This window comes from Dermacentor albipictus, chromosome 1 (assembly GCF_038994185.2).
Source record: "Dermacentor albipictus isolate Rhodes 1998 colony chromosome 1, USDA_Dalb.pri_finalv2, whole genome shotgun sequence".
Taxonomy (NCBI): Eukaryota; Metazoa; Arthropoda; class Arachnida; order Ixodida; family Ixodidae; genus Dermacentor; species Dermacentor albipictus.
Genome location: NC_091821.1, coordinates 94,648,417 through 94,662,577, shown reverse-complemented (window position 1 = coordinate 94,662,577; position 14,161 = coordinate 94,648,417). Strand labels below are relative to the sequence as shown.

At 49.9% G+C, this 14,161-nt stretch overlaps 1 protein-coding gene across 4 annotated transcripts in view; it reads left to right on the top strand.

The window, feature by feature from the left end:
* The window catches only part of Hasp (Hig-anchoring scaffold protein), an 810,838-nt gene that overhangs the window by 760,530 nt on the left and 36,147 nt on the right, over positions 1 to 14,161 (top strand). For all 4 annotated transcript variants that reach the window (XM_065432842.2, XM_065432843.2, XM_070523594.1 and 1 more), the window contains 2 exons: positions 2,807 to 3,007; positions 12,882 to 13,109. In XM_065432842.2, the coding sequence (XP_065288914.1) occupies positions 2,807 to 3,007; positions 12,882 to 13,109 (429 nt within the window). The remainder of the gene's footprint in view (positions 1 to 2,806; positions 3,008 to 12,881; positions 13,110 to 14,161) is intronic.

The following is a 14,161-nucleotide window of genomic DNA, read 5'->3' as shown; positions in this document are numbered from 1 at the left end:
AAGTTTAAGGGGTTTGATCACACTTTGGCTCTTAGCGCACCTAGCGGAGTCGGCGAAACGCACCAGCCTCCAAGGTGGTCGCCGCACATCGCCGAATCTGGGAGACCATGATTTCATTTTAGTTTTTATTTCTTTCGCGTGTCACGTGTGTGCACGTTTCGGGGTCACGTAACGCCGCCACGGTACACACACGCGACCCCGAGGTGGCGGAGCAAGAGGCCATAGCCCTGGCAATGCTCGACGAAGAGCGAGAGATACTCAGCCACTCGCGACCAGCCATCAAAGCGTTCGAGAGAGGAGTCGTCTCCGACCAGGTGTTACGCGTCCTCCGCGGCGCTGATCCGTGCGCCGTCAAGCACCACACCGTCATCTGGATTTCCGCCCACCTGAGTCGGATCCCGGGCGCCCCGCCCAACCAAGACAGCCCACAACGCTGCGCGCGCGCTTACCAACAGCGCCGTAACTCACGGACAACCGTGTACCTACGAGTTGGAGGCGAACGTGGACACCCCAATAACGTACAATGAAATCACTAAACACTTTTACCCGGGACGATGTCTCTTTCCACCCCCGCACCCAAAGCTGAACTGGCCGAAGGCGCTAATGCTACGTTTGTCACAGACACATACCTATCCCAACCCTGCCACGTTACACATCATCTACCCGGACGTCTACCCCGACGACGCGTGCCCCTCGTGCGGCGACACTGCGACACTGGCACACGTGTTCTGGGAGTGTAGAAACACTCTTCCCGACTATAACTCGGACAAGTGGGAGAAGATCCTATGAAGCCTGCTCCTACAAGACTAGCAATGGGCCGTCGAGCAGGCCCGCGCAGCGGCCGCCAGGTACTGCCTGTCTGTCGCTGCGTGGGAAACGCCCGCTGCGCGCTGACGCGCGTTCTGCAGGTCCTTTAATAAAGTATATCCAATCCAATTCGTGCTCCGCGTGCGAGCAGGACGCGCCGCGGACGAGTGCAAAATATGGCTGAGATGTTCCCAGCAGCGTATGCTATCTGCGGACTGTGTTTTTTCGCCAAGCCCGAGGGATGCTTCAGGACCCCTCTAAACCAACACAAATCGTTTGCCCTGCCTTGCAATCAGTAGTTTCGTCCGTGATGGTTCATACGCGCAGCGTATATGGCACTTTAACGAAGACATGAAGCTCTGGTAATTACACTTTTTCATCCTTTAGCCGTCATTATACGCTGTACTTCGGAGCTGTAACGTGTCCCTTTAACAACACCAATCTCTATTGCAAACTTCTGCTCCCTCAGCGCCGCTTTTTCCTACAGCGCTAGCACGCAAATGAGTGAACATAGGAGGGAAAGTGATCGAGATTATGCGCATTGTGGTCGTGCGTGCTGTACGTCCGCTGTCAAACGGCCGCATATAACTTCCCATTAGGAACAATGTGAGATTGTCGCATTCTTGCCACACTGACCACTGTTCAAACTCCAGCGCAGGTGCATTGTTTTATTAGTAGTAGTCATGTAAACATATACAAGAGAGAAAGAGAGAAAATAGAAAATGCAAAGATGTTAACCGGAAGAGAAGCTTTTTTTTTTTGCCACCGTGTATACTGAGGGAAGGGTACTGGGGGGAAGTAAACTATCGAACATGTTCTTTTATCGTTGTATGCAGCGCACACAAGCAGTCGCGCGGGACCGCGTTAGCCCGTCTCGACGACCGGCCGCTTTCGGAGCAGACAATCCTGGAGTGCCGTCATATACGGTCGTCCTGCCGGAAGTCGGTCAAGGCGGTATTGAAGTTTCTACGTTCGAGTGGCCTATTAGATAGACTTTGACACTCCCAGACGGTCCCCAGCCCTTCCCTAATTTATTTTTCGCGCATTTGCTTTCTTTCTCCGCTATTCTTTCCGTCTTTATATAAACACCATACTTGCGGGAAAGAGAAATCGGTTGGCAATTGTTTCTTGAAAGGAACACCTCGTCCAACCTCTTGAAGAGGAAATAAAAAAAGGGGAAAAACGAAACATGAAGGAAATGCGAATTTCAAGTGCAGCTGTTTCGGGGTTTTATGGCAAATAATTTGATCCTGAAGGACAAGGTGCTCTCTGCGGTGGCGCGGAATATCTCCTCGGGCAGCTCGTTTAGCAGCAGCGGCAGACAAAGCATTTCTACCGGTTGTGTCGCTCATTGTTCAGAAAGAAAGCGTGAACACGGGAATGGATGGCTCGTGCGGAGTGCATTCTTTTGCGGCAGCGGCGCCGCAGGCAAAATAGAGCGTCCGCAATGGGTCCGAAGGCCACGTGAGCGCTTTTTTTTTTTTTTTTCCGCGCTGGCTGCATACCTGGTCGTGCAGTCACTCCGCTTACCCCTCGCCCTTTGAGCCATGCGTTCTTCCGATTTCCGCTTCCTGGTTGCGCTGCACCCTCCCCTCCGCTTCCCTCCTCGTGCTTTTTATCCCCTGCTGCGCTCCGCGTCCACTTTCGTCTTCCCCTGTGTTCGTTCGCTCGATTACGCCGACGCTCGCCGCAGGAAATGGCGCCTTAGAGCTGCGCTCTAAGATCTCAGACGCTTCGCCATGACGTTTTACACTCTGCGCGTTTCCGGCCATCAACAAACGCAAGTTACCGTTCGTAATAAAACGCCGTAAATGGGTATCGCCAAAAAGATTGCGAGGTCCTGTATTCTTCGACAAGCACACGCTTGTCGCATGAATGGCAGAATATCATCCCCTTGACAACTATCAAATAGATGTCTATTCTGGCTGTCAAACTGCAAGCATTCTCGGTCGCGACAAGCAGGTTTCCCTGTGCCTGACCACGAGCCCGTCCTTCGCAGCCACGTGCAGTCTGCCCGAGGTGCCGAACGGCTCGTTCCGGGAGTTGACGACGGAGCGGCCTCTGGATCCGGCGGAGCTGATCGGCCATGGCACCCTGGTGGAGCTGGTGTGCGGCCGGGGCTTCCAGGTTCAGGGGCAGCCGGAGCTGCGCTGCTGGCAGGGACAGTGGACGCCCGGCCTGCTCCCAGAGTGTTTGCCCGGTGCGTACAAAGGCACGCTTGCCCGAACCTCTCACATGGTGCATCGTGCTCGTGTGCGCGCATGTCCGTCCATGCGTCCGTCCGTCCGTCCGTCCGTCCGTCGGTCGGTCGGTCGGTCGGTCGGTCGGTCCGTCGGTCGGTCGGTCGGTCGGTCGGTCTTGAGCGAAATAGAAGCTTGTCTACCGCCGCTGCTAGAAAAACCGAAAAATAGTTCTTAGTGCACGGTCGATTCACCAGCGCATTCAGAAGTATCACGAGCTCCAAAACTGCCAATAAAATACCACAAAAAGCATATTTTCCTACGCAGTCAGTCGGGAATATTAAATAGAGAGGAGGGATTCATGTTCTGTTGAACTGTATAGTTTTTTATAAATCTGGTGTTCTACTGAGTGCCATATTTGTTGAGATTATCCTCTCTTATTGTGAATATTTGTTTCCTTTGCTAAGTGACAAGGAGTAGCGAATGTCGTCATAAAGGCGCCAACCCCTCCTATCAATCATTTCAATGAAAATAATAGAGAGGAAGAGGGACGGAGGAAAGGCAGGGAGTTTAACTAGACCTTGTGTCGGATAGCTATACGAGTCAAAAACCGGCACTAATGACTTGCACTATACAGGTCTTTTTCTTTTTATTTAGCTGTGCCGAGTTTTTTAAAGATTGTCAATGGCAGATAGCACAATTCTAACCACCCTTGATCTAAATTACTCGATGAGGTGGCCATTACAGCTACAAGAAATCAAAATGCTTAATTGAATAATTAACGTAATTACCGTAATTACCATGTTAACTATTTACATTACGCCACGTATTTCTATCTACAAATTATAGCCGCTGAGTTCGCACGGCGTATCCACTTGGAACGAATTCTCTGGACAGCACCAGTTCCCAGATATTCATTTTCAATGTATCCGTCGAAACGCGTTGGTGTCCCAGTTGCTTTTGTGCTTCAATGCATAAAACAGCGGTTTCATAATTCCTTCGTGGGGCCCACGGGGTTGCGGGTGATACGTGGTAATTAGTGGCTAATTGGCAAAATTGATTAATTAACGTTTTAACGTTTAGTCTCAGCGGGCTAATTGGGAAATTGAAGCGAGCCTCCCCCCGCCCCATCGAGGTGACGTGCTCTCACGTCACCCAGCAGCTGGCCGCCAGCGCGTTGCGTCTGTGCCTCTGGGTGACCTAAGTAGAACGTTGCCTCGAGGGGCTTTAGGCTCGCTGTAGCCACCCAGATTCGGCTTGGCGCGCTCTGATAGCCGAAACTCGTCGCGCCACAGTTCCGCGGGCAATCGCATTTTTCCAGATCCAAAAGTTGATATGGCTTGTAGGAGATCTTGCTTCAATTTTCCAATTACGATACGCCCGCTGGAACAAAGCGAAATTAATTGCATAATTATTTAATTAATGTTTGTTAATCAGCGACTCGTTAACTAATTAACTGCGTCAATGGTTGTGACCCCCGTGGTCAGAACCACTGACGGCATGTGTCCGGAAGAACCATGATTTTATTTCAAAACAGCTATCCTTAAATATTCCCTAAAGCTTTCGTATACAGAAGCACCCTCTATAATGATGTACTGGGTATGTCGACCGAGCGTGGCGATAGCTTTAAACCTTGGCTACAGACAAATGGTAACATTGCATTGACCAGACCCAGTGCTTATTAATTGTCACGCTTCATTTCGTCTAGCGCCTAAACAGAAAAAAAGCCGGTATTTATTTTAAACCAGATAGATATACTCTGTTCAGTCACCAGACTAGCCTTCTAAGGGGAGGAATATAAAACTGTGTTCTTGAAAGCCTAGCTCTATAAAGTTGCCAGGTCGTGTGTGAGGCAAGAACAGACTTTAAAATGCGATGCTTCAGCAGCGCGGATACATCGCGAGTCAACCCGCCTGCGAGCGCGCGGTGTGATCTGTCTAGACAAACAGAGCCGAGGCGAAAGCCTAAATTATGCAAACGAACGTCGTCTATGCAAGAGCACACGTGAAAAATGTACTTGTGTTGAAACGTTTGTTCTGCGTTACGCGAATAAGCAAGTGGCAAGGATATTGTCAAGCACAAGGAGAAGAGACAGATAGCAAATAAGTTTGAAAAAAATTAATTAGATTCTGTAGAAACGCTGTCGAGCATTATATCTAGAGTGCGCCACGATGGCTACCCTGTCCGCCTGGGAGGAACGGCAAAGTAATTTTGCTGGAAGCAAAGAAAGAAACTGCGCTTTCGCGCGCATCACTAGACGTGCCGCAGACACCCCCCTCTTATCTCATTGCCTCCCCCCCCGCACCGTTTTTCATCTTTCTTTCTTTCTTCCTTTCTTTCTTTCTTTCTTTCTTTCTTTCTTTCTTTCTTTCTTTGTACTAGCGTTGACGATGTCCGTTGTTGATGTTAGCGCACGCAATCGTCCAGTCCTTATCTCTGTTGGAGGCGCAGAAATGTATTCTTTTTATTGTTTTGCAAAACAAACGTTCTATCATTACTATTCCATCTTTGCTTGGGACTGACACTGATGAGAAGAAGGCATCGCGCCAGTGTAAATATAACGAAAAGGCTTCTCTGGTCTCATTATATACCAAATCGTTAGATTTGCTTTGATATTCCACCAGGGAACAAAAAGTAACCGTGTTCAAAAATCAGGCCCCTATAACGTAAAACAATTCCAATCAGCTTTTAACGCGATAGCGTTAAGGAGCTCGTGTCGCAGAAAAGCCGGTGTCGTCGGCGTCGGTGTCGGCGTCGGCGTCAGCGTTTTTGCGGCGTTGGCCGTGAGCGATAAATCACGGCAGGCACTCCATAAATAAAAAGCAACTTCCAAGATGGTCTGGGTGGGAATCGAACCAGGGTCTCCGGAGTGTGAGACGGAGACGCTACCACTCAGCCACGATTTCGATGCTTCCAAAACGTACAAACGCGCCTCTAGTGAATGCGGTGTTGCCTTCGAAACGAGCCGTGGAAAGTTATACTGTGGTGTATATAGGTAATTATGAACATGTAACTTACAGAAGTCGCAATTACACGAGTAGCGAAGTGCGTTTCGCTGCATTTCTTCTGCGCTTTCCGCACACGGAGAGCCATCTTGCGGCAAACACAGAAGAGCCCCTCCTCTCCATGTACGGCGCTGCCCCGACAGATGGCGCGCCACGCGCGCATTGGAGCTGTCGCGGTTCGGACTCTCTCCCCTGACAACGCTTCGCCTCGCTCCCTCCGCAGAATCAAGCGTCCTTCCTTTCTTTAGATCACTATCTCTCTATCTCTCTGCCCGTGCCGATCACGGCGTTTGGCTGGCGTGCATCATTTCCCCCTCCGGGATACCGAGTTCTTTGGTTCGCTCCGCTTGCTCAGGCGCACGTTTCATTGCTGCGCCGAACGCCGCGTTGCTCGACCATATGGCTCGACGCTCACCGCGTCTGATGCGGGGCGCCTCGTAAGTGATGGCTGCCCTGTAGCCCATTGTCTTACACCCATTGGCGGGTCGACGGGAACGCTATCGCGTTCCACTCTTGAAGGCGAAGCTTAAGCGTCCTCCAATTTTTATTCCAATCTCCTGACGTCAAATTTGCGCAACCGCCAACGCAAGCATTAGGCGGTGACCCGTAGCGTTGTCTGAATAGCCCAATCAAATGTCCTCTTAGTTTATGGGAGGTCACTTTTGTTTGCTTTAAAAACTAATAACATTGCCACCATTGAGCGTTTTTTTTTATCTAATTGACTGACAAGAGGCGAGAACCACGCTCAAGTGGAGAACGTTTTGATGGAACCGAGCCAGCGGAGTGAAAATAGATAACCGGATGAGGAGCGGGGTGCCAGCGCATGCAATTGGTCTGCTTCCCCTTTGTTAGCTTGCGGTGGCTGGTCGAAAATTGCGGCGGCGTGTAACGGAAGGTTAGAAATGCCGCCAAAACGGATCCTCAGCAAATAAGAGTTGGCAGAATGATGTCGTATACGTGCCGAAAGGGCTCGATCACGTTATACCGCCACGCAAGAAGTTTTAGTATATGGAAATAAATACATGCTCTCCGGCAGGGGCGAGTAGCCAGCGCCTGAGCGATCACCGGGGAGTTATCTTCTATTCCTTTTTGGAACTGGGCAGTCTCCGGCTACTTAGGAAAAAATTCAGGTTTGTTCAGCATATTTATATCTTTAATGCATAGCGTCACTTAGACGCGGTGAGTTTTCACGGTTTTGTGACGTCGCGTGACAGACGAAGTGGGTGCAGCCTGAAAACCTTTGACCATTAAAGAAGGGCTAATGGCAAAAAAGCGTCGTATCGGATATAGTTATTTGTCTTTTGTTTGGTCTAGCAAGCATAATCAGTGTGTACACGTCATATCAGATGTGCAGCTATCGCGGTTTCCGTGACGTCGAGTGACAGAGAGGCGAAGTGGGAGTGGACCGGAAATTTTTTAACCAATCGTGAAGGGCTGATTGCAGAATTGGAATAGAAAAGTCTGGAATAGCTTTACGTTATAGGCGATCTCAATCCATGTTTCATATTTCGTGTCATACGTACAGTTGCACAAGCCGCCAGGCTATACCGAGCTCTAATTGAAGCCGCCGTTAAAGAGTTCGTTTTTTACACCGAAGCTGTATATTGCTCAAGTCCGGGGTCTCGTGACATCTGTGTGCGGAAACTATCATCATGTTGGCTGATCCTGGTGATAGTGCAGAAAGGGTCCAAGCTCAATGGCACATACCCCTGTGGGCTCGGGGACCTGTAGCGCGCCCTTGAACTACCCTTGTCACACCTGGGACCCAAAGAGGTCCCGGGCAGAAGGGTAAGAGCAGATGTTTTTGAAAAAAATGTTTTGCACAACATTTTCAAAAAGGACCGTTAAAAAATTCGCGGCGCCAACCAGGCGAACTCGCTCGTGCCACTGCTCGCGGGTTCGTCGTCGTCGTCGTCTTCTACAGCTGGCTCCGTTGTGCAAAAAGTGCAAAAAACTATCAGCAGCAGCAATGGCTTGAGCGCCGTCGCATTTTTCCATAGCTGGCTCCGTTGCCGCTCATAATTCCAGTGTAGAATTTCACTTTTCTGTCGTCGTAACGGGGAGGCCGCGTTTACGGGGGTACGAGCCATTGCTTAAGGGGGTATGAGCCGTTCATTGTCTTACGTGACAGACACATTTAATAGCAGAGATGATATGCGAATGTTTGTCCGTGCCTATGTCGCCACGATGACCAAAGATCACGACAATAAATATGCTCGCACCTTTGTTCAAAATTCTGTGTCACGTCTGTGTCGCGCGCTAAACAGCTTCGCTGGTCACCCACCTTCACATGGGTCACAGTGGAATGGGTCATGAATTTTGTTCTATCTCTCTCTTCGCTTGTATTCAGGCCACGAACAACGACGTAATAACACAAATATAAAACGTTCCATCGTGATTTGTACCTCTTTCTTACCTTCTACTCAAACGCAATCGTATTTTTAATCTTGTTAACCAAAGTGCACTCTCTTCTGCGGTGCGCGCATAGGTTAAAAAAACATGAATGATCGTTCCGAAAAAAAAAATATTTTTTGCTGTTTTGCATTTCTTTTTTCCCTGCCGCCCGGCTCTCTCGCATTTCTTCTTTTCTTTCTCTCTCTCTTTCTCTTTTTCGCTTCCGTTAGTGCGCTCGCACAGCCCGCGGGCTGGCTCGGGGCTGTTTGGCGCAAGAAAGCCCACGCGTCGCGAGCGCTGCTGGTTTCGTTCCGCGCGAGGTATATGGCTCAGCAAGACCCACAGACGTCCTTCGTCGCGAACGGCAAACATCACGAGCTGTTTGACATAGACGGGGCTGCAGCTCCGAGAAAGAGCGCGAGGGAGCGCTTTGTTTGCACAGCGGTGACAACAGCCCTGTGGCCACCGGAAGATGGCAGACGTCATTCGTCGTTTTTGCTTTTTTCTCTTTCCATCTTCCACTCGCTGGCGTGGACCCGTCGGTATCATTTATTTTCTCCTTGATCTACAATTCTGCAGATTTTAGGAAGACGGAAGAGGGGAAAAAAAAGCGAGAGACGAAAATAACAGGCGACGGGACGGTATTAAAGAAGTGCGACAGGCCCAGTAGCGAGCTCCGGTGTCTGCGAATGGAGGGCGGCTGTTTGCAGAAGGGGGCGCGCGGAAAGACCCAGCGCGAGCATCTGAGACGCCAATACCACGGAGGCGCACGCCATAATTAGGTCGGTCAGATCACTGCCGGAAATGTTCCGCAGTGTCCAGGGCGTGCGTTATATACGCCATATTTCCGTCGTTATAGGGAAGCACGCGTCGTCGCCAGAGGCGATCAAATCCGCGGCTTTACCTTTTGATAAAGCCACCCAGAGCGAAGATCATATACGCTACATGCACTGCGCAATATAAATGATTCCCAATTAGACATGACCTGCATTAGTGCATATAATTTGTCATAACATCGCTTAAGCATTCAATAACAGCTCTGAGCACAAATTCCGGAGTACCAGCGCTCAGACGCAGTGCACAGAAAATGGTGACGCACCCGTTGCGCTGTGCCTGTCGTTCAGTGCAAAGCGTGTGTCGCTCTTTGTACTTCGTCTGAGCGCCGGTCCTCCAGAATTTCAACGATACGCTACACCAGTATAGGCTCAAGTTCGTATACACTACTGAAGCTCTTAATCTAAATTCTTAATCTAAGCGTATACACTACTGAAGCTCTTAATCTAAATTCTTAATCTAAGCGTGAAAATATCCACAACCCCACGGGCGCCTAGACAGGTCCCAGGCGGTCGACCTGAGACAATTGCAAACGGGCACTTTCACCAACCCCTACCACCTGCACCGCCTGTGGCCCGTGCTGCACCCGTCGCCCGGCTGCCCGTGGTGCGAGCACGAACGGGCCGATATGGCCCATGTGCTTTGGGAATGCCGGCGCCACGTGGAACAAGGACAAAGGGGAAGGGGGAATACAACAGCAGAACCCTCTGAAGCGGGGCGCCTCGCTGAGAGATGGCAAGCCGCCCTCCTCAGCGAGGCACCCGAAGACCAGGAGTGGGCCGTCCAGCGGGCCAGGGCCGTTGCCGAGGATCTCGAAAGATTTTCCTCGGGCGATGGACCCCTGGCAGCCTAGCCCCGGGCACTAACATCAACAACCGTTGGACAAATAAAGTTTATTCCTATCCTATCCTAATCTAAGCGTAATCTAAATTATGTGCCCATTTCTGAGCCGCGCGCTTTTAGACTGGTGATTGAAAGACTTCGATAAGACTAAACGAGCTCATTAATTCGTCCCAGGGTTTTGAGTACCATTAAACCGAGACGTTAAAAACACGGGCTCGGTGGTCGGAAATTGGAATAATGGGCGAGCACGGTGTGTGCGTGCACACTTATACACTTAGTTAGGTGCTCAACGGGGACGGAGAAGAAAGGAAGAATTATGTGCTTTCACGCGCCAACACCGCGATCTGATTATTAAGCACGCCGTAGTGGAGGAGTCCGGATTCATTTTGTCCACCTGGGGTTCTTTACCATCACGCAGGCGCTCCCGCATTTCGCCCTCATGGAAACGCGACCGGCACGGCCGGGATTTGATACCGCGCCCTCGGGCTTAGCAGCGCAACGGAAAAGCCACTACGCCACCATGGCGGCCGATGTACAGATAGGAAGGGAGGTTAACCAGAGGTATACACCTGGTTGGCTACTCAGCAAGGGAGAAATGTGTAAGGGGGCAGAATAACAGAGGAGCACACATGACGTAAACCGCGTATGCAATGCAGTGGTAGCAATGGTTCAGAGTGTAAACAATAGCGGTTCCTCGTAGATAAACTTTGCAAGTTTTTCCTTGATAACAAAACATTTACTGATGTGCGGCCATAGCCGCACATCACTTGTAAATAAAGTGCATTGTTCTATACTGAATTATTTTCGGCCTCTAAATATTAGTATTTATGGGTTCATTCCAGATAATGACTACATAGTAAGATTCGTAAAATATCAGATTTATATGCAAGTCGCAAACAGTGAGTGTAGATACCTTCACTAGGGTGGAAAAATAGCTTAGGGTGTTATTCACTAAAATAGAAGGGTTCAATGTGCTAACGACAGGTCACATGTTACCTCAACCCCTAAGAACAACAAAAAACCTTCAAAGCGCTCTCTCAGCGAATCCATACCACATGTAGAAAAATGTTCTACCCATAATTACCATGGTGGCTGAAAGATTTCAGCTACAGATTTCCCTCCAGTAATATTGTATAAGACCACGCCAGGAATAGTTACTCTCCTTCCTATACTGGCCACAGCAAGCCTTGTGGGCCCAGGAAGTCACATGGAGTACGAAGAACGCCCACATGGTGACGCTGCTGACATCTCGCTCTCTTGAGTTGCCAGTGCCAATGTACAGGGCGCTAGACCCTTCGGGCACATACCTCATGAGTTCTGAAGCGCTCCTAACAGCTTAAGTTTAGCATGCAGCCCTGAGACTAATCTTTTTTTCATTATTATAGTTACCCGCGTTAGGCGTCATTTAAGACACTTTTATGCCATAATGTAGAAAAGACTATTGGCATTATGCCGGCGTGGCTACCAACGAGGTGTTTCCCCAAAGAGTCAACATCTCTGTGCGTGCACGTTCACACCACTTACGTCGCACACACAGCGGAGGACGGCCAGTTATGATAACAAGCCACTAATGTCCATATTTATACATTACGAGCCGTGGAGTGCACCTTGACACATCTAAGTTCCAACGAAGGCTCACGTTTTGTAGTCGCCCGTTTTTCTTCCCAACAACTGAAAGCGAATTCGTTCTGATATAGGCTTTTTCTCACAGTCCTTGCAGCCTGCTTGTTATTTTCAGTGCAGGGGCGCTATAACGTAAAACTATTCCAATTCTGCTATCAGCACTCCACGATTGGTCAGAACCTTTTTTCGACCACCCCCACTTCACCTGCCTGTCACGCGACGTCACGAAAACCGCGATACCTCCCCATCTGATATGATGTGTACACACTGATTATGCATGATTTGACAGAAAAAAGAAAAACAGTTATTTCTGATTCGACTCCTTTTCGCCATTAGCCTTCGGCTATTGGTAAAAAGTTATCGGGCTGCACCCACTTCACCTGCCTGTCACGCGTCGTCACAAAACCGCAAGAACTCACCGCGTCAAAGTGAGGTGTACGCGATGAAGATGCATTAATATGCCGAACATAACTGAATTTTTTTGGAATAGCCGCAGGCTGCCCCGTTCCCAAAGGAATAGAAGATGGCTGCCGCCGATCGCTCAGACGCTGGCTACTCGCACCTGCCGGAGAGCATGGGTTTATTTACGTATAATAAAACTTCTTGCGTGGCCGTGTAACGTTTTCGAGCACTTTCGGCACATTTACCCCGTCAATCTGCCAACTCTTCTTTGCTAAGGGTCGGTATTAGCGTCATACTTGAGCTTCCGTTGCATGCCGCCCCGATTTTCGACGAGCCACCGCGAGCTAAGTAAGGGAAAGCCGACCAATCGTAGACACCGGCACCACCCTCTTCATCCGGTTATCGACTTTCAGTTCAGTGGCTCGGCCCCATTGAATCCCTCTCCACTTGAGCGTTCTCCTCGCCTCTTGTCAGCCAATTAGGTACGACAAGCCGCTCAGTATAGGCAATGTTGTTCGTTCTTCAAGCAAACAAAAGTAACCTCCTATGAACGAGGAGAGCGTTTGATTGGTCTGTTCAGACAACCCTGCGGGTGACCGCCCGGTGCTTGCGTTAGTGGTTACGCAAATTTGACGTCAGGAGATTGGAATAGAAACATATTGGAATAGTTTTACGTTATAGGGCCCCAGTGCTCTTTTCCACGCTCTAGCAGCTGGTGCTAGCTTCCCCACTGCTTGTCGTAAACCGTGGTCTGCAAGCTCACCGCTAAAGCGTCATTTGCAATGTGCTGCAGAGCCGTGCGAGCTGCCAGCGCTGCGGGGCGGCCGCTACCTGGGTGGCTACCGGGCGGGCCTCACCATATCGCCGGGCTCGTCGGTCGAGTACGCCTGCGACGAACCGCACCTTCGCCAATGGCCGCCGTCACCGCTGCGCTGCCGCATGGGCCGACTGCAGCCGGCGCCGCCGACTTGCCTACCGCCGCCGCAGACGCCCTCGGCACCCGTCTCCGGCCTCGGAGCAGGTGAAGCTGCTCACCTCGCGCTATATAGTGCAATGCCACAACACAGGGACGCGGCTTAGAAAAGGATAATCTAGATCTCAGGCGGCTGTTTTGAGAGGAAGGAAAAACGAATTTACATCTTACTGCTCACCGCTCCCTTGTTTATTATTACATCGAAGCTATAATAAAATATTTTTTATCGGCGAGGCAGTGAGCAAACATTTCTGGGGGGAAAAATGCACGCTGCTTACGATAAGACTCATTTTACGTAAGCGCGCCTCATGAATGGCAGGTCGCAAGAGCCTCCCTATTATTGCAGTCACAGAGATGACAACGGGTCGGCACTCAAGGCATCGGGTATACTTGCGAGAATTGGAACAATGATTTTGTGAAGCTGGAGTCAAATTTTTGAACGTCACCATCTGAACGCACTGGCTGCCCGTAGCTGTTTGTCACTATAGCCATATTAACATGGATGCGAAAATAGCACATCTGATTATACATGTATAGTGGATGAACTCGCGTTCGACGGTGACCGAAACAAGTTGGCGCCTGTTTTTGGGGAGCAGGTCTGGAGTGTAAATGCTGGAGGTCAAAAGCGAGACGTCGCGCTTTCGCTCTCTCCGCCTTTGATCCCACCCACTCAAACTACAGAAGGACTAACTGTTGGGCTAGATGATGTGATATGTTGACTGGAAAATTAAACGCGAATAAATTACACCAAGACACATGAAACAGACGAGGACAAGCGAGTGTCCTCGTCTGTTCCATGTGCCTTTGTGTAATTTATTCGCGCTTAGTTTCCTAGACAACACTCAAACTACCACCGCCTGCAGCATTAAGGCACATCGCCCCGTTTACATGAGTGCGACGCACTGAAATGGCGATGAGCTGCTGTCGCCATTTCTGTAAACAAGGCTACTATTCATCATTGACCGGCGTGTCTGGTATGTCGTTCTCTACGAGTATCGACAGGCGCCCGTAATCAAGAATAGCTCTCACCTAATGCGGATGGCTTTATTAACTGGCGCTTTGAGGTAATGTTTACTATTCACAAAGCATTTCATATGAAA